General features: G+C 35.9%; 1 protein-coding gene across 3 annotated transcripts in view; it reads left to right on the top strand.

Annotated features, from left to right (window-relative positions):
• ZPBP (zona pellucida binding protein) overlaps positions 1–24894 on the top strand; it is a 104046-nt gene that overhangs the window by 21908 nt on the left and 57244 nt on the right. For all 3 annotated transcript variants that reach the window (XM_047695933.1, XM_047695931.1, XM_047695932.1), the window contains one exon: positions 10913–11131. In XM_047695933.1, coding sequence (XP_047551889.1) covers positions 10913–11131 — 219 coding nt within the window. The remainder of the gene's footprint in view (positions 1–10912; positions 11132–24894) is intronic.

Below are 24894 nucleotides of genomic sequence, written 5' to 3'. Positions count from 1 at the left end.
TTCGGCAAGGCATTGTCAGCAGTGCTTTATTTGTATTCAGCTAATTTAATCCCCACAGCAGACTGTGCAGTACACACTGCTGCGGTCTGCCTGCGTACAAACACTGAGGCATAGAGGGGTTAAGTGAATGTGAGGAGACTCCGATGTGAATCTAGGAATTCTGATTCGGGAGTGTGTGTTCTTACCTTAAAGTTAATTTTGTTATACAGGCACAAAAGCCAATTAGATTCCCTTTTATCTTTTTAGTATAAGTTCTTTAGTATACATGTTTGGTATATAAATGGTGTTTTTATATTATTTTTGTTAGTATAGCTGACATAAAATGTTACGTTAGTCTTAGCTGTACAACATAGTGATTCCACAACTTTAAACTTTATCCTGTGCTCACCACAAGATACACATGTATTTTCGTATTATGGAAACTAAATTGTTAGTATTTCTGTAAGAAGAATTCTATAAGGTAAAATCTTCTACAGAATATTCAGTGTTATTTTTGATAGAATCTGTCAGTTTCCCTACGAAGTGTGGACCAATTTATATCCCTGCCATACTATATGAAAACTTCATCTTTTATAAGATAGGATTTTTTCTGTTGGCTTGGGTTTGGCTTATGCTGAGTAAGCTTCCCTGAATTAGAGGAACTGAATTCACTTATAATTACATTTTTATATATGGAATGTTTAAAATTTTAGAAAGTAACAAAAATAACATAACACCCAGAATTACTATCAGATTTAAATATGGCAAGACCATAGATGTATGGTGACTCATTCCTTTAATATGCCCATCCTTAATTAGTAAATTTGAGCATTTAAAAGTATTTTTGTTACCTAGTGGATTACATTGCCTTTTTAGTTTTGATGCCATTTTCATTTTGGATGACTTGCCTTTTTCTTAGTAATTTATAGGGTCTTACCAGTCTGCATATCAATCCTTTATCATATTGCAGTAGCTTCTGCCTATCTCTCAGTATGATGTTGTTTATACTCCAGAAGGTTCAAATGTTGTTATAGTGAGATCTACCAGCTTTTTTTTTTTTTAAAGATTTTATTTATATATTTGACAGAGAGAGAGAGAGAGATCACAAGTAGGCAGAGAGGCAGGCAGAGAGGGAGGGGGAAGCAGGCTTTCTGCCAAGCAAAGAGCCCGATGCGGGGCTCTATCCTGGGGCCCTGAGATCATGACCTGAGCCAAAGGCAGAGGCTTAACCCATTGAGCCACCCAGGAGCCTGCCCAGATTTTTTTTTTTTTTAAGATTTTATTTATTTGAGAGAGAGAGAGAGAGAGAGAGAGAGAGCACCCACATGAGATGGGGGAGGGTCAGAGGGAGAAGCAGACTCCCTGCTGATGAGCAAGGAGCCTGATGAGGGACTGGATCCTGGATCTCCAGGATCATGATCTGAGCTGAAGGCAATCACTTAACCAACTGAACCACCAGGTGCCCTGATTTACCAGCTTTTTGAATTGTGATTTTTTTTTTTTGCATGTGATTTTTTTTCTGAGATCATTCCTTATACCTAGAAAATAAAAGTTTCCTGTATTTATTTGGTTGGCCTGTGTTTATCTTTTTATTAAAGTATTTATTTATTTATTTATGGCAAGTAGGGGAAGGGGCAGAGAGAGGGAGAAAGAGAATGTCTCAAGCAGACTCCGAGCTGAGCACAGAGCCTGACATGGGGCTTGATCTCCTGAGCCAAAATCAAGAGTTGGACACTTAACCGACTGAGTCACCCATCGCCTGTGTCTTTTTAATTAAACATTTTATTTCAAGATAATTGTAGATTCATGTGTAGTTGCAAAATATGATCCAGAGATCCTATGTATGCTTTTACTCAGTTTCCCCCCATAGTGACATCTTGTGAATATATTGTACATAATCAGGCCAAGATACTAAGTTCATATAGTACAACAATCTTAGGTTCCTCCAGTTTTATAGTCCTCCTTTGTGTGTTTGTGTGTGTGTTTAATTCCCTAAGTTTTATCGCAGGTGTAGTCTCCTGTACTCCTGCACTGCTCCAGTTAAGATACATAGCAACACTAGCAACAGAAGTATATTTGGGTTGTCCTTTTTTTTTTTTTTTTTAAGATTTAATTTATTTATTTGAGAGAGAGAGAGAGCACAAGCCTGAGTGGAGGGACAGAGGGAGAGGGAGAAACAGACTTTCTGCCCTGAGATCATGATCTGAGCCAAAGGCAGACACTCAGTGGACTGAGGCACCCAGGCATCTGTGGGTTGTCCTTTTATACTCAACCTGTTTCCCTCTTACCACCTCACTGTGACTGACAACCACCGTCTTCTCCAATTCTATAATTTCATCATTTCTAAATTATTATATAAGTATATAAGTATTATATATATAATATATAAGTATATTATATATTTATAATATAAATTATTATATAAGTATTATATAAGTAATAGCATACGTAATTTTATGGGATTGGCTTTTCTTCATTTGGCTTAATTCTCTGGAAATTCATCTGCACGGTGGTGCACATTTATCATTCATTCCCTTATTCTGAGCTGTGTTCTGCAGCCCACATGTGCCACAGTCTGTTTAACCCCTCACCCGCTGAAGCACGTCGGGGTTGTTTCAGGCTTGGGGCTGTAACAAATAAAGTTGCTATGAAGCTTGTGTATATTTTTTTGTGTAGGTACATGTTTTTATATCTGTGGGATAAATGCCCAAAGTGCATGTTGGATGTGGACATGTGATAGTTACATATTAGGTTTATAAGAAATTGCCAAATTCTTTGCCACAGCGGCCGTGCCAGTTTACATTCTGCCAGCAGCTTCTCTGTGTCCTCTCTGGTATTCGGTGTTGTCATTATCTTTTATTTTAACCATTCTGATGGGTGTGAAGTGATATTTCATTGTGGTTTTCATTAGCGTTTACCTATTATCTGCGGACATTGAACATAATTTATGAGCATATTTGCCAACTTTGGTGAAATGTCTGTTGATATTTTTGCCCATTTTCTAATTGGCATTTTTGATGTACTATTGAATGCTTTGAGTTTCTTTTAAAAATACATATTTCCATATATATTCTTTTGTAGGTTATGTTATTTGCAAATTTTCTCTTCTGGTCTATATCTTTTCAGTGTCTTTTTTTTTTTAAATAAATCTTTAAAGATTTTATTTATTTATTTGACAGAGATCACAAGTAGGCAGAAAGGCAGGCAGAGAGAGAGGAGGGGAAGCAGGCTCCCTGCTGAGCAGAGAGCCCGATGTGGGGCTCGATCCCAAGACCCTGGGTTCACAACCTGAGCCGAAGGCAGAGTCTTTAACCCACTGAGCCACCCAGGCGCCCCCATATCTTTTCAGTGTCTTAATGAGATTTTTTTCCCCCTTTTTTCCCCAAAGGGAGGGGATCCAGAATATATTTTTTTAACTTTTAATTTTTTTAACCTCTTGATCCCCTCATCTGTTTTTTTCTAACCTTCACTATCTGCCTGTGGCAGCCACCAATCTGTTCTCTGTTTTATCTATGAGGTTTTCTTTTCTTCCTTTTTTTTTTTTTAAGATTATACATATAGGAGAAATCATACAGTATTTGTCTTTCCTTTTCTGATTTATTGCACTTGGTGTAATGCCTTCAAAGTCCACCCACGTTGCTACATGTATGCACGCATGTGCGTGGTCAAATCCCAAGATTTCTTTAGCCATTCAACTGACACTGGACGCGGTTTCCTTATCCTGGCTGTGGTTAAGTAGTGCCGCAGTGAACATGGGGCTGCAGATATCTTTTTGTGTTAGTGCTTTTTTGTGGGGGCTAAATCCAGAAGTGGAATTGCTGGATCAAAATGTAGTTCAGTTATAATTTCGTGAGGAACCTCTGTACCATTTTCCACTGGCTGCTCCAGTTCGTTTCCAGTGTTGTTGATTTCAGCCCTTCTGACAGGTGCGAGGTGGTATCTCGTTGTGGTTTTGATATGCATTTCCCTGATGATGATGTCGAATATTTTTTTCACGTACCTGTGGGCCATCTGTGTGTCTTTGGAAAAATGCTTATGTAAATCTTCTGCCCATTTTAAATTGGATTGTTTGTGTTTTTTGCTGTTGAGTTGTATCAGGTCTTCAAAAATTTTGGGTATTAACTGCTCATTATACATATGGTTTGCAACAGTTTTCTTCTATTAGTAAGTTATCTTTTTTATTTTGTTGATTATTTCCTTTGCTGTACAGAAGCTTTTTAGTTTTGTGTAGTCCCACTTGTTTATTTTTGCTTTTATTGCTTTTATTCTTGATATCAGAAAAATTGCCAGAGAGCTTGTCACCTATATTTTCTTCCAGGAGTTTTATAGTTTTAGGTCTTACATTCAGGTCTTTAATCTACTTTGAGTTAATTCTTGTGTTTGGCGTAAGATGGTGGCCCAGTTTCTATCCTTTGCTGTGGGTGGTCCAGTTTTCCCAGCACCAGTTGTTGAAGAGACCATTCTTTCCATCATTGCATGTTTTTTGCTCTTTTTTTTTTTTTTTTTGGTAAATTAATTGACTGTGTATGTGAAGTCTCTTCCATTTATCTTTTTTTTTTTTTTTTTTTTACTTTTTTCATTACTGTAGCTTCATAGTACAGTTTGAATTCAGGGAGTGTGATGCCTCCAGCTTTGTTTTTTCTCAAGATTGCTTTGGCTATTTGGAGTCTTTTGTGGTTCCATACGAATTTTAGGATTGTTTCTTTTATTTCTGTAAAAAATGCTATTGAATTCTGATAGGAATTTTATTGAATCAGTTGATCAGGGTAGTCTGAACATTTTAGCAATATTCTTATAATCCATGCGCATGGACTTTTTTTCCATTTATTTATCTTCTACAATTTCTCTTCTTAATGTCTTGTAATTTGTAGTAGTTTTGCAAAGTTGAAGTTTTTTAATTTCATGAGGTCTGTTTTATCAAATTTGGTTATTAATCATACTTTTGGTATCAAGTCAAAAAGTTCCATACCTAGCCATAGGCAAAGATCTCCTCCTATTTCTTCTACCGTCTTACAGTTTACTTTTAATGGCTCACATTTTCAGTTAATTTTCGTGTAAGGTTTGAGGCTTAACGTTTTATATATGGATATACAGTTATGCCAGCTTCACTTCTTGCAAAGTCTGTTCTTCCTTTGCTGAATTGGTTTTTGTGCCTTTGTCAAAAACCAGTTGAGAATATTTGTGGGGGTCTATATCTGGGTTCTCTAATTTCTTCCATTGATCAATAGGTCTGTTCCTCTGCCAGTACCACACTGTCAATTAACATAACTGTATAGAAACATTCAATACCAAGTAGAGTGATTCTTCCCTCTATCCTTTTTTTATGAGGATTGTTTTTGTGTTTTTCGGAACTTCCTCTTTCCATATGAATTTTAGAATATCTTGAATGTATCTACAAAATGTCCTGGCGGAATTTCTATGGGAATTACATATACTCTATAGATAAATTTGGGGGAGAATTGTCACCTCTACTATAGTGAGTGTTTCAATTCATGATCATGGTATATCTCCATTTAACCAGATCTTTCTTAATTTCTTTTATATGTTATTTTTTTAATCTATTCTTATTTCTTTCACGTACATGTTAAGTACATACCTAAGTATATTATTATTTTTTTTGAATAATTTTGGATGGCATTAGGTTTTAAATTTTGGATTCCATATGTTTATTGTTAATATATAACCAAGGATTTATTATTTGTGTCTTAATCTTATAATCTGTTTTCTTGTTAAAGTTACTTAACAGTTCTAGAATCTTTTTATTTTGTAAATTCTTTGTGAGACAGTCATGTCATAAACACACAGGGGCAGTTTATTCTTTTTTTTTTCAATTTGTATGCCTTGTTTTTCTTACTGTGGTGACTAGGACTTCTTCTATTTTGCTGAATAAGCATGGTTAGAGCAGGCGTTCTTTCCTTCCTTGTAAATGTGATGTTAGCTGTGGCTTTTATGTCGGTTCTCTTGATTAGGTTGACGAAGTTTCCTGTACCAAGTTTGTTGATTCTGTTTGTAAGTATGGAAGATTGTTAGATTTTGTCAAGTGTTTTTTGTTTTTGTCCGCATTGAGATAATTATATTGTTCTTATTTTGTAGTGTATTACATTCACTGGTCTCTCAAACGTTTAACTAACCTTCATTTTGGGATAAATCCCATTTGGTCATGATGTATAATTCTTTCAGTACCCTGCAAGATTCAGTTTACTAGTGTTTTGTTGAAAGTTTTTGCATCTGTATTCATAAGAGATTGGTCCGAAGTTTTCTTGTGCTAAATTTTTTATGTGGTTTTGCTGTCAGAGTAATCATAATATGAATTGGGAAGTTTTTCTTCATTTCTGATTTTGGAAGAGTTAATTAAGAATTGTTAACATTTCTTTAAATGTTTTCTAGAATTTGGCGTGCTTGGGTGGCACAGTGGTTTAAGAATCCGACTCTTAGTTTTGGCCATGAATTTCTTTTTTTTTATTCTAATTTTATTCCATTGTAGTCAGAGAAAATACTTTGTACTTCAGTCCTTTTAAGTTTATTGAGATTGGTAGCTTAGAATATGCAACATCTTTGAGAATGCTCTGTGAGTACTTGAGAAGAACATTTTGCTGCTGTTGGGTGGAGAGTTCTGTAGGTATCTGTTCTGTTTTGTCCCTGACATTACTCAAGTCTTCTATTTCTTTGTTGTTCTCCTACCTATTTGTTCTATTATTGTCACTTTGGTATTGACGTCTCTAATAGTGTTGTCTATTTATTTCTGTCACATTTTGTTTTGTTTTGGTGCTTTGTTCTAAGTTGTGTCTATGTTTGTAATTGTTCTGTCTTACTGAGAGATTGTCCCTTTTATTTTAATAAAATGTTCCTTTTTTTTCCTAGGAACTTTTTTTTTCTTTTAAAGTCCATCTTGCCTGATAATTGTGTGGCCACTTCTGCTTTCTTGTGTTTGTATATGCGTAGTGTATCATTTTTCGTCTTAGTACTTTCAGATTATTTGTATCTTTTAAGGTAACATGTGACTTATGTAGACACCCAAGTAACTGATACTGCTTTTTTAACCCAGTTTCACAGTGTCTGCCTTTTAATTAGATAGTACCATTCTTTCACATTTAACATTATTTTTATATAATTAGATATATACTATTGTTTTGTTTCTTGTTTCATGAATGTTCCTGTTTCTCATTAATTCTTTTGAAGTAAATGTATATTTTTTAATGTAGCATTTTAATTTCTTTTTTTTTTTAAGATTTTATTTATTTATTTGACAGAGATCACAAGTAGGCAGAGAGGCAGGCAGAGAGAGAGGAGGAAGCAGGCTCCCTCCCTGCTGAGCAGAGAGCCCGATGCCAGGCTCGATCCCAGGACCCTGAGATCGTGACCTGAGCTGAAGGCAGAGGCTTAACCCACTGAGCCACTCAGGTGCCCCGCATTTTAATTTCTTTAATGATTTTTCACTGTATATTTTTGAGTTACTTCCTTATTGATTGTTCTGAGACTACGACATGTATCTTAGCCTACCACTGTCACCTTGACATTTATAGTAACTTAATTCCAGTGAGATATAGAAATGTCACTCATATATATATATATATATGTATGTATATGTATATATACACACACACACACACATATATATATATTCCCTTTTCCTGCTTTTTGTGGTATTAATATTATACATGTTATATTTGTAATTGTTGCACAAGTAACCATACATAGTTATTTTATATAGTTTTACGTGTTTTTAAGAAGCCAGAACTAGAAAGGAGAGAAAGTGTGTGTTTATAGGTTTTGTTTAATCATGTTTTGTTTAATCATGTTTAATCATGTTGTTGATCATGTTTTATTTTCTTCATTTGCTCCCACGTATCAAATTAACCATCTGTAGTCATTTCTGTAGCCCTATACAGGGGACCTTTGGTACATTGTATACAAATTCTTTTATACAACTGCTTTTTAAATCCATAAAGAGGAAAAAAGTAGAAGAAATATGCACTTATACTGTCTTCGTAATTATATAATTACCTTTACTAGAACACTTTGTTTTTGGGTGTGGATTCATATTATTGACTGAGGTCATGGTCTTTCAGTCTGAAGAACTTCTTTTAGCTGATTCGTTTTTTAGCCAGATCATATCTGCTGAGCCCCTTGGTCCATTTCTCCTTTACGTGTTTTCATTTTTCAACTGCAGTGTGTCTACTTGGTTCATTTTTTATAATTCTAACTTTATAGATATTCTTTATTTAATGTGAGATTGTCATTATGTCTTCCATCTTTAATAATAATCTTCTTGAGTTATTTTAACATTTTCTTTCTTTTTCATGTGCACAAGCCAGGGGAAGGGGCAGAGGGGGAGAGAAAGATTCCCAAACAGGCTCCATGCTCAGTGTGGAACCAAACATGAGGCTCGATCTCATGACCCTGAGATCACAACCTGAGCCAAAACTGAGTCAGATGCTCAACTGACTGAGCCACCCAGGTGCCGGTTTTAGCATATTTATGATGAATGGTTTGAAATCTTTATCTCTTAAATCCCATATCTGATCATTCTCACAAGTGGTTAGTTTTTTCCAGTATGTGAGTCATACTTTCCTGTTCCTTTTCTAGAAACTGGACTTTTTAGATAGTGTATGAACCCTGGGTAGTAACCCACACCCCTGCTCTCCCCAACCTTGTGATAATTATTTCACGTTTATTTGCTTAGCAAGTACCTACATCATTTCTGTGAAGTTCACTCCTCACCCACCATAATATGAAGACACCTCCCCTACCCACCGCCCCTGGTTTGTTTTAAGAAGGTGAAGCTTGGGTGTACCCACAGCCGTTTGATGGATCTTTTGTTTTTGACAATGCCCTGGACATAAATCCGTCTGAACATTGATCTGGTTAAATTTGGGTTCCTTTGAAAGCGTATTCCCCAGGTCTGTGTTTGAGATTTTTTCTGACCCCATAGTAGCTCCTCCCCGCTGACTTTTCCAGTGTTGTTCTCAGACAAGAAAAGGAGAGGTTTTACTTGCAGTGAGCAAAGAAAACCTCAGGGCTCTTACCCACACTGGTGTCTCCTGGAACAAGAAAATTGGGGAAGCTTTAAGCTGAGGGTGCGTCCATATTTATGAAGGGGCTTGCTCAAGGGGGAATACAGGTTGGAGTTGGGCAAAAAGTCATCTTAAGGTGGCAGAGTCCAGGTCAGTATCCGGAGGGCAGGGAGGGCAGGCATAATCAGTTCTCTGGCTTGGGTGGGTCCAGCCTCTGAGTGCTCAGAGGGGTTTAGATCCGGTGAAGTTAACGCAAGAGTGTGCTTCAGGTCAGACCTCACTTTGGAATCAGTACTGGGTGTTTGTGTGGTTTGTTGTTTGCTTACAAATTTTTTGTTTCTCTTTCCACAAAGATTATTTCTATTATCAGAAAAATTCTATTCTATTTCTATTATCAGATAATTGAACATTTGCTGGCTCTGGTTACTGCAAGAAAATATTTAGCCTTCCCTAGTTTCTATACACACTTCTTCCCCAGCCAGGGCCTCAGCCACCAGCCCGTGGAGTCATTGAGGGTTGTGTTGCTGCCAGATGTCATTTCACCTCCTGTGTGGTGCCTCATTTCCCATACTCTCACCCAGGAGAATGTGTTTAAATAACACTTTGCATTCCTTGAGCCACAGTGTGCAAGTTAACAAAGAGGGTGGCTTGGACCAGATCTCTCAGCTTTTTTGTGGCTTTGAAGTTTTAGCACAGGTTCTTAAAAGTTGGTGATAGAGTACAATCCAGTAATGATTAATTGAGATAGTTGTCATAACTAACTAGCACTGGGAATTTTATCACTAATTTATTGTTTCTGGTATGATTTGGCTATCTCCTGGTCTGGCACACGCTCTTCATTCCTGTATGCTTGCCTAAGATGGCCAGGGCCTGAAATTACTTTTCTTATGCCCAGAGAGCTATGACTTTCTTTTTCCGGGATCCCCTACCTCTTTCTGCTTATGTTAGGACCATTTTCAGACATTATAAATGGTTGTTTTCTAAAAATAATTGACATTGCTTTCATTGGGAAATGACCTTGTACCGTTTCTCCAACTGTCATGTCATGCTACTATAATTGTTTTAATAATATTTTTAATCATCATTACTTCATTGGATATGCCATTTGTTGTTTAGTAGTATTTTATTTTAAAATGTTTGATAGATTTTTCATTGTTGATTTTTATTTTGATGTCATTATGTCAAGAATGTGGTTATATAATATGTATATAATTATTATGAATTTCCTATGATTTTTATATTTTTCCTCTCATTTCAGTGGGATTTTAAAATGGTTAGGGAAGAAATATTCTCAGTTTCAGATATTGTAATGGAACTCAGTAAAACTGGTAGATTTATACGAAACATACCAGTTTTTGCCTATAGTTGGTAATTACAGGACCGTTGTTTATTTTAAGATGAATAGTTAAACTTTGAGAAATTTCATTCCTGTTTGAGGAAAAATATTGGTTAAGAACACAGATTGTGAATGAGGCAGGCTTTTTGGTTAGAATCTTGGTTTTGATTTTTTTTTTAAAGATTTATTTATTTATTTATTTTGAGAGAGAGGGGAAGAGAGAGAGAGAGAGAACGAACATAAGCAAGTAGGGGGGAAGGGCAGAAGGAGAGGGAGAGAATCTCAAGCAGATTCCCTGCTGAGTGCAGAGCCTGATATGGAGCTCAACCTCAACCCTGAGATCATGACCTGAGCCAAAATCAAGGGTTGGACGCTTCACCCTTCAGCCACTCAGGCACCCAGAATCTTAGTTTTGATACCATAGGCATGGGGCATGTGACATAATCCCTGTATCCCTCAGTTTCCTCAGGATGGATATAAAAATACTATGAACTTATTTCAAGTAACAATTTCATTTTAGTAGTTGCAGTATATTTTAATTGTTTAAATAGCCACTTTTGTGTTGTTCTTTAATTTTTTACAGCTTATCGTGAGCCTCATTATTATTACCAGTTCACAGCTCGATATCATGCAGCTCCCTGCAATAGTATCTATAATATTTCTTTTGAGAAGAAACTTCTTCAGATTTTGAGCAAATTGGTTCTTGACCTTTCATGTGAAGTTTCTTTACTAAAGTCGGAATGCCATCGTGTTAAAATGCAAAGAGCTGGTTTGCAAAATGAATTGTTCTTTACATTTTCAGGTAAGTATATACAATTCTTTAAAGAAAATGAATTGAAAACAAAAATGAATTACTTGCAGAATTTTTCAAAAGTAAATGTTACAGATCTGAAGATGTTTCATGTTCTCTGCTTTGACTTAGTTCTGATAGGCCCCAAAATAAAATTCTGCTGATTCACATACTTAATGAAAAGTTAGCACTTTCCAATAACTAAACCTTGCTGAGGTAATTTATTAGAGAATAGAATTTGGTATAAAGAATTGCCTCTCCTGATACTTAGCTGGAAAAGCATCTAATTCTAATAACATGAGTTAATATTACAGACCAGAGGGACCATTGTAACAGCTTCCGTGCTTTTCCTGATAACACAGAGTGGAGACCCAATGTATTCTAGAAAACAAAGAATTGATTTTGTACCTACATATATATCTATAAAGGGCCTGTTTATGAATAAACACTCTGGAGTAACGATCCATATGTTCGTATTGGGTCCCCCTGCCCCTGGCAATAGGACTCCATCCTCTTTCCATCTCAGATGATACCGCTTGCTCTTTTCCTTTCCTCTTTACTCTGTCCTTCGTTCATCTACTGCTGATGTTTGATTGTACTCACCCATTTCTCCAATTTTCTGGTTTGTTGTTGTTGTTTTGGCCATCTAGAATTGAATTTTTAGACACAGTTGAGATGTGTGAAGCTTTACAGGAGAAAACGTGTTCAACCCCATTTGCACTGTCTTTTATCTTCTTTAATACTTTCCTCCCTCTTCAGAAGAATTTTGGAAGTCTGTAGCCGCTGAGACAAAGTATCACAGTTAGAACCTTTCTTTAGCCCTTCAAGGACTCACTATTAGCATTTGTAAGAGTTATGAGGCCTTTGTACCCAGTGTGTTTAATAGGGGCTATTAATAGGCATTTAATAATCCTTACAAGACCTTGAAAGTAAAGTTTAACCCATAAGAGAAGAGAGATGATATACAATAGAAATGAGGCATAGTGGGCTCGATATGCATTTTTCTAATGACTAATGATGTTGAACATCTCATGTGCTTATTGGCCATTTGTATATATTTTTTAGAGAAAAATATATTCAAGTCCTTTGCCCAATTTTTGCTTTCTTTCCAGCTTTATTGAAATAAATGGGCATATAACAGTATATAAGTTTAAGAACATAAGGATTTTTGTATGTGTATGTGTGTATCCTGTATATACACACGTGTGTATGTATGTACAACTATATATGAATGATTACAACAAAGTTAACACATCATCTCATATACTTAGAGTTTATTTTATCTTATTCTTCTGTGGTGAGAACTTTTAAAATCTATTCTTTAAGCAGTTTTCAAATATACACTACATTAATTATCAACTATACTCACATTCTATCTCCCGTCATTCACACTCTGCATTATATCTGTGTGCTTATTCTTTTTATAACTACAACTTTATACCCTTTGTCTACTTTTATCCATTTGCCTCAGGCCCCACCTGCTACCCCAGCAATCACTAATCAGTTTTCTGTTCATGTGAGTGGTTTTAGTCTATCCTGTATGTTAGTGAGTTCGTGAGTATTTAATTCTCTGACTTGTTTCACTTAGCACAGTGCCCTCAAGGCTCATCCACTTTGTTGCAAATGGCAGAATTTCCTTCATTTTCATGGCTAAATGCTGTTCCATTGTGTCTGGACACACACACACACACACACACACACACAATTATTTCCTTTCCCGTGAAGAACTTTTCTAGTTTGATGTAGTTCACATATTTTTTGTTTTGTTTTGTTTTCGTTGTTTGTGCTTTGGGTGTCCTATTCATAAAGTCATTGGCGTGTTTACTGTCAGGGACCTTTCTTGCATGTTTTCTTCTAGGAATTTTATGGTTTATGTCTTACATTAAAATCTTTAATCCAATTCAAATTAATTTTTGTGAGTGGTGTGACATAGGAGTCCCGTTTCATTCTTTGCATATAGACTATTTGCTTTTCCCAGTACAGTTTGTTGTAGAGACTACCTGTTCTCCACTGAGTATTCTTGGCTCCTTTGACTTTATATGCATGAGTTTATTTCCTGGGCTTTCAGTTCTGTTCCATAGATCTGTGTCTGTTTTCGTGTCAGTACCATATTGGTTTTGATTACTATACTTTGTAATATACATTGAAATTAGAAGTGTATTGCCTCCAGTTTTCCTCTTTTTCAGAAGTACATTGGCTATTCAGTATCTTCTGTGGTTCCATAAAATTTTTATTATTATTATTTTTTATATTTCTGTAAAAAATGCTGGTGTAATCTTGATAGAGATTGTACTGGATCCATACATTGCTTTGGGTTGTATGGACATTTTAACAATGTTGATGCTTTAAATTCATGAACATGGGATATCTTTCTATTTATTTGTGAGTCTTCAGTTTCCTTATCAATATGTGTTTGCAGTGTACAGATCGTTTACCTTATTGTTTAAATTTATTCCTAAGTATATTATTATTTTTGATGTTATTATAAGTGGGATTGTTTTATTTGTTTTAAGGTGATGTGTCATTATTGTATTGAAATGCAATTGATATTTGTATGTTGATTTTATGTCTGTCAAGGTTACTAGATACATTTATTAGGTCTGACAGTTTTTTTGATGGAGTCTGTTGGGTTTTCTATATTTAGAAACACATCATCTGCAGACAGAGATGGTTTTACTTATTTGTTTTTGATGCAAATACCTTTTCTTTCTCTTGCCTGTTTGCTTGGGCTAGGTCTTCTAATACTATTATATTGGAATGGTGAGACTAGGCACCTTGTCTTGATCTCAGAGGAAAATCTTTAACCTATTTTTTTTTTAAAGATTTTTTTTTTTTTTTTTATTTGACAGACAGAGATCACAAGTAGGCAGAGAGGCAGGCAGAGAGAGAGAGATGGGGGGAAGCAGGCTCACCGCTGGGCAGAGAGCCCAATGCGGGGCTCGATCCCAGAACCCTGGGATCCTGACCCGAGCCGAAGGCAGAGGCCTTAACCCACTGAGCCACCCAGGCGCCCCAGTCGTTAACCTTTTACCATTGAGTATGATGTCAGCTGTGGGCTTGTAATATACAGCTTTTATTATGTTGAAGTACTTCCCTTTTATACCCAATTTATTAGGAATTTTTATTGTGAATGGCTGTTGAATTTTGTCAAATACTTTTGTATCAATTGAGATGATCATGGGATTTTATTTTTCTTCCTAATAATGGGATGCATCACAGTTGTTGATTTGCATATGTTGAACCATCCTTGCATCCCAGGGATGAATCCTATACCCATCTCTGGGATGCATGGGTGGTCCAGCCGATTAAGCATCTGACTCGATTTCGGCTCAAGTCATAATCTCAGCATTGTGAGATGGAATCCCATATTGAGCTCTGCACTCAGTGTGAAGTGTGCTTGAGATTCTCCCCTCTCTCTCTTTCTCTCTTCCTGTGCCCCTCCCCCACCCACTCTCTTTCTTTATCAAATAAATAAATAAATAAAAATCTTAAAAAAAAAAAAAAGAGAATGTATGCATTTCTTCCAGGTTGTCAAGTTTTTGGTATATTGTTATTCATAGCAGTCTTTAATGATCGTTTGTATTTCTGTGGTATCAGATTGTAATGTTTCCTTATTGTTTTATAATTTTACTTATTTGAGCCTCTCTTTTTTTCTTATCTAGCTAAAAGTTATCCATTTATTTTTTCAAAGAACCAGCTATCATTTTTGTTAATTCTATTTTTTCCTATTCCATATTCTATTTATTTCTGCTTTAATTTGTGTAAGATTTTAGTTCCAGTTACTTAACATACAGTGTTATATTAGTTACAGGTATACATTCTAGTAATTCAACACTTCATACATCTCCATGCACTCATCATGACAAGTGCACTCCTTAATCCCAATCACCCATTTAACCCATCCCCTACCAACCTCCTTCCTGGATTGGAAGAACAAATACTGTTAAAATGTCTATACTACCCAAAGCAATCTATACATTTAATGCAATCCCTATCAAAATGCCAAAATACGTTTCTCACAGAAGTAGAACAAACAATCCTAATATTCGTATATAACCACAAAAGACCCCAAAGAGCCAAAACAGTCTTGAAAAGGACAGGCAAAGAAAGCTTGGAAGCATCATAGTTCTGGAATTCAGGTTATATTACAAAGCTGTGGTGATCAAAACAGTATGGTACTAGCGTAGAAATAGACACAGAGACTAATGGAACAGATTAGAAAACCTGGAAATGAACTCATAACTATATAATCATTTAATCTTCGACAAAGCAAGAGAGAATATCCAATGGGAAAAAGTCTCTTCAACAAATGGTGTTGGGAAAACTGGACAGCTACATGCAAAAGAATGAAATTGGACCACTTTCTTATACCATATACTAAAATAAAATCAAAATGGATTGAAGACCTTAATGTGAGACCTGGAAGTATAAAGTCCTGGAAGAGAACCCAGGCAGTAACTTCTTTGACATTGACTATAGCAACTTCTTTTAAGAGATGTCTCCTGAGGCAAGGGAAACAGAAGTAAAAATAAACTTTTGGGACTTAATCAAGATAAAAAGATTTGCACAGCAAAGGAAACAATCAACAAAACTAAGAGGCAGCCCATGGAATGGGAGAAGACACTTGCAAATGATAAATCTGATAAAGGGTTAGTATCTACAATATATAAAGAACTTGTAAAACTGAGCACCCTAACCAAATAATCCAATTGAAAAACTGGACAGACATTTTTCCAAAGAGGACATCTGCTTTAATTTTTATTATTTCCTTTCTTCTAACATTGGGACAAGTTTTTTTTTTTTTTTTTCTTCCCCTCTTTTTCCTTGAAGTGTAATCTTAAGTTGTTTATTGATCTTTTTTGTATACTACTTTGTTTTCTTCTAAGATTTTTGAAGTTTTACCTCTGCATTTAGGTCAAAGATTGATTTTGAGGTAATTTTTTTATATACTGTCAAATACGGGTCCTGTCTTCACTGACGTGTGGATGTTCATTTGGCCCAGCAGCATTTTTTGGAGACTGTGGTCCCCCTCATTGAATTGTGAGTGTACCCTTGTTGAAAGTTGGGTAACCACAGATATATGGGTTTATTTCTGGACTGTCCTATTTAATTTTTCTGTATTCCTGTCCTTATACCAGTACCACACTGTTTTGATCATAAGTCTTTGATAGTAGCTTTGAAACATGAGATTTGAAGCTTGTAAACGGGAGACTTTTGTTCATCTTTCAGTATTGCTTTGCCTTTGTCAGTTGCAGTTCCATAGTCTTTAGCATCTGGTTTTCCATTTCTGCCATATAAGGCCATTGGGATTTTGGTAGGAAATGCATTGAGTCCATAGATAGCTTTGGATAGTATTAGCATCTTAATAATATGAAGTCTTCCAATCTATGAACATGGAGCACATTTTCATTCATTTATGTCTTCTTTATTTTCTCAGTAGTGCTTTGTAATTTTCATGATATAAGTAATTAACCTCTTTGGTTAATTCCTAGGTATTTTTTTGATGCTATCATAAGTGAAATTATTTTCATATTTTCCTTTCCATGGTGTTGATTGCAGTATATAGAAATGCAGCTGACTTTGTATCTGGCGAGTTTATAGAATTTATTTGTACAGTTTTATTTGTGGAATCTTTACTCCTACACATGATATTTCAGTATCTTTGAAGAGAAATAATTTCACTTCTTTTCCGGGTGGATACTTTATATTTCTTTTTCTTGTCTTACTGCACTGGCTAGAACTTCTGGTACTTTTTGAATAGAAATGGCAAAAGTACATCCTTGCTTTGTTCCTGGTCTTGAAGGAAAAGCTTTTAGTCTTTCACCACTGAATGTGATATTGACTATTGATTATATATATGTGTGTGTCTTTCATTATATGGTGGGATTTTCTTCCTGTTTCTGCATTGTTGAGTATTTTTTTTTCCATTAAAGGGTGTTGAATTTTGTAAAATGACTTTTCTGCATCAAATGAGATGGTCATATAGGTTTTTTGGTCCCTTCATTCTGTTAATGTGGTGTCTTACAATGATTGATTTTTGTATCTTGATCTATCCTTGCATTCTGGTAGTTAATTGCACTTAATCATGGTATATTATCCTGTTAATATGTTCCTTAATTTGGTTTGCTAGTATTTTGTTGACTTTTGCACAAGTGTTTATTAGTGATATGGATCTTAGGCTTTCTTATAGTATCTTTGTCTGTCTTTTGGGCACCTTAACAGTTCTCTTCCCATCCTTTTCCATTGTTGTTGTCATAAAATTATGACTTTATAAATTGCCCCCAAATATAAAGTAACAATTATTTTAAATGAATTTAGTCTCTCAAATTATGCGGAAAGTAAAATGTGAAGTTACAAACCAAAGTTACAGTGTGACTAGCTTTTAGACTGTTTTTTAATAGCTTCTTAAATCATGTAAAAAATTGCCGTTAGATTCTAGTCTTACTCACTTTTAGCCTTACTCACGTATTTACCTTTATGGAGGACCTTTTATTCATAGGGCTTCAAGTTACGATCTTGTGTCCCTCCCTTTCACCCTGCAGGACTCCCGCATTTCTTGGAGGGCAGGACTAATGGTAACAAGTTCCTCAGCTTTTGTTTATTTAGGAATGTCTTAACTCCCCCTTACTCTTGAAAGACAGTTTTGCTTGTTACAGGATTCTTAGTTGATACTTAAAAACAAACAAACAAAAACAAAACCAAAAAAAGAACAGCTTTTAGCACACTGAATATATCAGCGTATGACATCTGGGCTCTCAAATTTTTGTGGTGGAGTCAGCTCATAATCTTACTGAAAACTTTTTGTATTTGACATGTTAGTTCTCTCTTCCTGCTTTCGGGATTCTTTGTCTTTCAGAAGCTTCGTTATAATGTGTCTTCCTGGGAGTCTCTCTGAGTTCACCTTACTTGGTATTTGTTGAACTTCTTAGATGTTTCTATTCATGATTTCATCAAATTCAAGAAGTTTTCAGCCACTATTTTCTTAAAATGATTGCTCCAATACTTGCTGTCTTTCCTTCTGGAACTCCCATAATGTATATTTTGGTTCATTTGTATTCATTTGACAATGTTCAAAAGTTTTCTTAGGTTCCGCTCACTTTTCCTCAGGCTTTTTCTTTTTCTCTGATTTGGTAATTTCTAATGTTCTGTTTTCAAGTGGGCTGATTGTTTCTTCTGCCTGATCGCATCTGCATTCAGATCATTCTAGTGAATTTTTTTTTCCTGTCTCTTTATTAATACATATTTGTTCATACATAATTTTGACTTTATCTACATATTCTGTAATTCTTTCCCCATCCTCCAGCAGGTTGTTTTAAAGTCTTAGTCCAATAAACTTGACGCCAGGTGTTTTTCAGGGATAGTTCCTGTTGATTTACTTTTTTCCTTTGAACAGACCATACTGTTCCTTCGTATGTCTTATTTCTTGAATACTGGGCACTCGAGTCTAATAGTGTAAGTGTAAAATAGAAGTAAGATTCTTCTTCTTACCATACTGTTTAATGCCTGGCTACCCAAAAAAGAAAAAGAGAAAAACGAGGCAGAAAAGGGGCACTGACGGTTTCTGGTCTCTACTAGTCATCTCCACTTGTGTGAGAGAGACTTGTGACATGGAAGGATGTGCAGCAGTAAGGCCGTCTGCCTCTTACCTGCATCTCTGTGAAAGAAGAAGCAGTGAGCAAATCAAGCACACATCTGATATTTGGAGGTCAGGGTTGTTTTTTTGTTTTAACTTCCCCCATCCTGGCTCCTATAAGCTGTGTACAGGCTGTTTCAAGAATACATGCACAGCTGCCGGCCATGGTTCTTTGGGTGTTGGATGGGGAGCCACGACTATGCTAAGAGCCAAAATTGACTGAAATTAACAACTTGCCATCCAAGCCTTCTCTTGGAAATTGTCATAATTCCCATAGACTTCCAAATTCCAAAACAGTTACATGGCACAGATTCTTCCACTGAAATTGTGTATGAGGGGAGACTTCTACTCCACCGTCTTCTCAGAATCTTCCTCGGTGTAAATCTTACCCTTCCTTCTCTATTAGTAAGGAGTATTTTATCCCCTTGCTTCTTTAAGGATTTTCTTTTTGTTTGATTTTCTATAGTTTGACTATGGTATACCCCTGTGAAGATTTTTCAGTATTCTGCATGTTGTCTGTCAGTTTCCTGGAGCTCTGCTTTTGTCTGTCATTAACTGGAAAATTCTTATCCACTGTTGCTAAAAAGATCCTTTTCATTTCATTAATTCTTTTCCCTCTGGTATTCCTATTGTATGTACATTGTAACTTTTGCTAGTTTTCAACAGTTCTTGGAAGTTCTTTTCTGTTTGTTTTTTTCCCATGATTTTTTCACTTTGCTTTTCAGGTTCAGAAGTTACCACTGATATACTTCAATCTCCAGTCCAGTCTGATTCTTTCCTCAGCCACATTTAGTCTCCTGATGAGCTCATGGAAGCCATTCATTTCTTTTATGGTGTTTTTGATTCTGGCATTTCCTTTTGAGGCATTGGTAGAGTTTTAATTTCTGTCCTTACATTACCCATCTATTCTCGCATTGTCTACCCTTTCCATTTGAGCCCTTTGCCTATTGTCATGGTTATTTTAAATTTCCAGTATGATAACTTCAATGTCTCTGCCATTTCTGAGTATGAGTATAATGCTTGTTCAGTTCCTTTTTTTTTTTTTTTTTTAAGGTTTTGTTTATTTTGTTTTAGAGAGGGTGAGAGTCGGAGGGGGAGGGCCAGAGGTCAAGAGGGAAAGAGAGTATTTGAAGCATATTCCACACTGGCCTTAGAACCTGATACAGGGCTCGATCTCATGACCCTGAGATCATGACCTGAGCTGAAATCAAGAGTTGGACGCCCAATCAACTGTGCCACCCAGACACCCAGCTTGCTGTGTTTTTTGAAACTTTCTTGCCTTTTAGTATTTCTTGCAAGTTTTTTTTTTAAAGATTTTATTTATTTATTTGACAGAGAGAGATCACAAGCAGGCAGAGAGGAGGCAGAGAGAGAGAGAGGGGAGAAAGCAGGCTCCCCGCTGAGCAGAGAGCCTGATGCGGGGCTCGATCCCAGGACCCTGAGATCATGACCCGAGCTGAAGGCAGCGGCTTAACCCACTGAGCCACCCAGGCACCCCAATTTCTTGCAAGTTTTTATTGAAAACTGGAAATGATATGCCTCATAGTAAGAACTGAATTAGGTGTGTTTTATTATAATATTTTTTGCTTATCTGTTTAGGATTTGGCCTCTATTTACTCTTGATGAGAACTCTTGGTTTCAGAGGCTAAAAATTTCTGTGATACTCTTGCTTTTGTCTCCTTTGTTGTCTTTGAGTTTCCCTAGAGTTCTTCTTCTTAAATAAGTCTGAGATTTAAAATCCTTCTGTTGTAATCTCTTGGTTTATAAGATACCCTGTTAATGTGGTGGTAATTTGTAGAGGTAGCAAAAGCATCCTATCGCCCCACAACTCTGGTTAGACTGGTAAACCTCAAGGTGCTTGAGCTACAGTAAAATATTTTTCTTCAAGGCAAACTTTCATTGAAGATGACTGAGTATTATTGGTGCATTTCAAAATGTTTATTTTGTTCTTCCTCATGCTAGAAGCCCTAGGGGATTTGTTTTTAATCCCCTACCTAAGAACCTCTTGGGACTAATGGGGGCAAAAACTCATGAAAGTGTGGAGGTCCCTGTGATCTGAAATTTTTCTAATACTTGAGCTTTCTCACTGCAAGCCTTCAACAGATTCCAAGTTGCAGTTTTTTCCTAGTGGTACTGGCTCCCCTGGCAGGCGCTTGCTCTGGGGCTTCTCCTCTAGGTAAGCAATAATTCTCCATAACTACCTCTTTTCCCTACAGTGGTGCAGGCAGCAGTTTTCTTTGAGACCTCAGTTGTCTGATGAATCAAAGAGGAGTTTGTGAGTCTCAGTTTATTTACCTCTTTTCTTATGAGGACAGGAGTGACAGCATTCAAGTGCCTTTCATGTTGGAGTATAAACCGGAAGTTCTCTTTTACCGTTTTTATTTCTTAATGGTTCCGTTACTGATTTTTCTTGTGTTTAATTGACTATAAAATAGCATTTTGATTTTATTTTCATTTCTTTTTCTGAATATATTCCAGTTATTTTCTTAGCAGCTGTCCTGAGTTTTGCAGTTAATAACTTGCGTATGTGGGGCGCCTGGGTGGCTCAGTGGGTTAAAGCCTCTGCCTTCGGCTCAGGTCATGATTCCAGGGTCCTGGGATCGAGCCCCGCATCGGGCTCTCTGCTCAGCAGGGAGCCTGCTTCCTCCTCTCTCTCTCTCTCTGCTTCTCTGCCTACTTGTGATCTCTGTCTTTTCAAATAAATAAATAAAATCTTAAAAAAAAATAATAACTTGCGTATGTAATTGTATAGTTTGAATACCAGCCTAGTTTGAACAGGGCACCAAAACTCTGCCCCAGTATAGTTTGTTCCTTCCTTCCTATGATGTTCCTGATAATAGCATTATTATCTGTTGTTTACTCACTAACGTAGATTTATGATTATTATCTTACATATTTATTTTTAATCATCTACATGAAAAAAGTAAAGTTAAAATAATAAAAATACAACAATATTTCCCTGTGTCTGTGGAGTTGACTTTACCACTGTTCTTTATTTCTTTGCTTGGCATTGGATTACTGTCTGTTGTCCTGTTACTGGCTAATGTTGCAAGCATTGTGTTTGGAATATTTTACTTTCTTCTTCATTTCTGAAAGATACTTTTCGAGATACAGGATTCTTGGTTGAATGTTTTTTCTTTTAATACTTTAAATATGTTATCTCACTGCCTTCTGACTGCCATTTTTTTTTTTTACAAGAAATCTGCTATTATTCTTTTTGATGGACTTTGTAGTAAGTGACAACTTCCTTTTTTTCTTTTCTCTCTTTTTCTGCTTTCAAGATCATTTCTTTGACTTTGATTTTTGCCAGATTTATTATAATGTGTTTCACTGTTGAATTCCTTGCCTTTATCCTGCTTGAATTCCTTTGATTTTTTTGGATATGTAGATATATATCTTTTCTCAAATTGGGACATTACTGGTATTTTTCAAAAGTTCTTTCAGTTCCTTTCTTCTTTTTCTCACCTATGACCCCCATTATGCATATGTTGGTATCCTTGATGTGTCACAGATCTCTTAGGCTTTCATTTCTCTTCTTGCTTTTTCTTTCTGCTCCTGTAACTTGATAATTTCAGTTTTCCTATCCTCAAGTTCACTTATTTTTTCCACAAGATCAAATTTGTACTTGAAAGCCTACAGTGAGTTCTTCATTTTCATTGTTGTAACTGCCACTTTCAGAATTTCTTTTGAGTTTCTTTTCTTTCACTTTATTAATATGTTCTATTTGTTGAGAAATTATTTTCCTCTTTGTTTCTATTCATTATTTCCTTTAGTTTTTTAAATTTATTTAATATAATTGGTAATTCCAATTTCTGTGCTTCCTCAGGGATAGGTTGTTTGATTGTTTTTTGTCAGTTGGTGCATACTGTCTTCTTTCTTCATATTCCTTATAATTTTTTAAAAACTGTACATTTTTAATAGTCTAGGAGATAGTAATAGGAAGTCAGATTCTTCCACCTCTTTTGTGTTTGTTTTTGTTGCTCTTGTGAGTTGTAATCATTTGTTTTAGTGACTTATCTAAACTACCTTTGTAAGACTCTATTCTTTTTTTTTTTTTTTTAAAGATTTTATTTATTTATTTGACAGACAGAGATTACAAGCAGGCAGAGAGACAGTCAGAGAGAGGAGGAAGCAGGCTCCCTGCTGAGCAGAGAGCCCGATGTGGGACTCGATCCCAGGAACCTGAGATCACGACCTGAGCTGAAGGCAGCGGCTTAACCCACTGAGCCACCCAGGCGCCCAGACTCTATTCTTTGTTGTACGTGATATCTCTTGTCCTTTAGCTTGATGTTAGCTAGTGTTCTGATAAAAGTTTCTTTAGGTGCTGTGCATAAGTCAACTTCTGTGGACTCATCATTTTCTTTGTTGATGTAAAAATTAGGTGTTTTACAGAGTGTCAGCAAATTTGATTCTGACTGTTTTCTGTCATTTTTGTCAGCATTTCTATGGTAGGATGTCACTTGAAATATCCTACTTCACCATTTTACAGATATCATTTCTTTTTCATTTTTAAATTTTGTAGAAAGTTTCATATAAAAAGACAAAAAAGCATGCATAGTTTTATACAGGATGAGCTTGGCCATCTAGCCTAAGTAAAGCAGGTATATCAAAGGAGGCAGGGGTTCAGAAAGAAAAGATGCTTTCTTGGCTCCAGAGAGCTAGTTGAACTGATATAGACAGCATAAGTATTGTTTGGTTTACCTAAAAAGGTGGTGGGGGTGAATATTGCATGTTGGCTCTTACCACCTTTAGAACTGGAGTATAACTTGAGCATTTTAGATGTTAACGACTTGATTAACCACTCTCTACACTGATTCTAAAGACTGGATAATTTTTGTGGATTCTGTTATTGTTTCCAACAATTTTGCTTTAACAGATTTTTTTTCTTTTTTTTCTTTTTTTTTTTTAAGATTCATCTGTTTGACACAGAGAAAGAGAGACAGAGAGAGAGGGAACACAGGCAGGGGGAGTGGAAAAGAGAGAAGCAGGCTTCCCACCAAGCAGGGCGCTCAATTCGGGACTTGATCCCAGGACCCTGGAACCATGACCTGAGCTGAAGGCAGACTCTAAAAAAATGACTGAGCCACTCAGGTGCCCCTAAATAGTGGATTTTTTAAGAAGATTTTGTTTATCCCTTTGAGGGAGAGCAAATGAATATGAGCGGGGTGAGGGAAAGAGGGAGAAGCAGACTCGCCTCCGAGCAGAGAGCCCAATCATTACCTGAGCTGAAGGCAGATGCTTAACCAACTGAGCTGTCCGCATACCCCAATAAATAGTAGATTCTGATGGATTTTTAAATTTGCCTTAAACTTTTATACAAACTCAAATTAAAAATAAAATTGTGTCTCTTCATGATGATTGATCTCATAATCATGATAAATAGGTAAACTCTGGCCTAATGTCTTCTGAAATACTTTGTAATGAACAATAGTTTCAAAAGTCCATAGGTAAATGATATTTTAAATATTTGGCTACATTTTTAAAAGTACTTTTTTTTAACTTCATTGTATATTTTTGATACATAAGTCTAGCAATTTTCATTTCCTGGGTCTAGTTTTATGATGGTCTCGTTTTAAAAGGATTTAAAAGATAGTCCATAAAAAACCAAAAAAAAACAAAAACTTTTTTTTACCCAATTTACAGTCCTTCTTGGAGGTCTGCTTCAGGTTAACACCTGTTTTGTTTGGTTTTATAAAATCACTCTGATGTACTATATTGTCTTTTTGTGATATTTTGTAATACTTTATGATACCAGTTGAGAGGGCAACAGGGAAATTTCATGACGTACACTGTTTTGAAGAGATATTAAAAAAAGAATATTGAAGTATTGAAGATTTCCCAATATTCCACAGTATATTCTGCATTGTTAATACTTTTATGGTCAGTTTTATTATTTTCATATCAGTGCTTATCCATCCAACATATTTTACATAATGTGCTGGGCAAATGTTGATAATATGAGCCAGGATCTGTCTTCTCATATAGAGAATTTGGGAAAAGTAAATTAGTCACGATTGTTTGTGGTTATATTATATAGAACTTAGATTGTTAAGATTGACATTTTAAATCCTATTTTCACCGCTAGGAAGGAGACAAAATCATAATAGCCTCTTACTTTGCAGAGCAGAGGCTGGATCTCAAG

This window comes from Lutra lutra, chromosome 11 (assembly GCF_902655055.1).
Source record: "Lutra lutra chromosome 11, mLutLut1.2, whole genome shotgun sequence".
In the NCBI taxonomy this organism is placed as follows: Eukaryota; Metazoa; Chordata; class Mammalia; order Carnivora; family Mustelidae; genus Lutra; species Lutra lutra.
The sequence above is the reverse complement of the archived record's forward strand: the minus strand, read 5'-3'. Positions and strand labels throughout refer to the sequence as shown.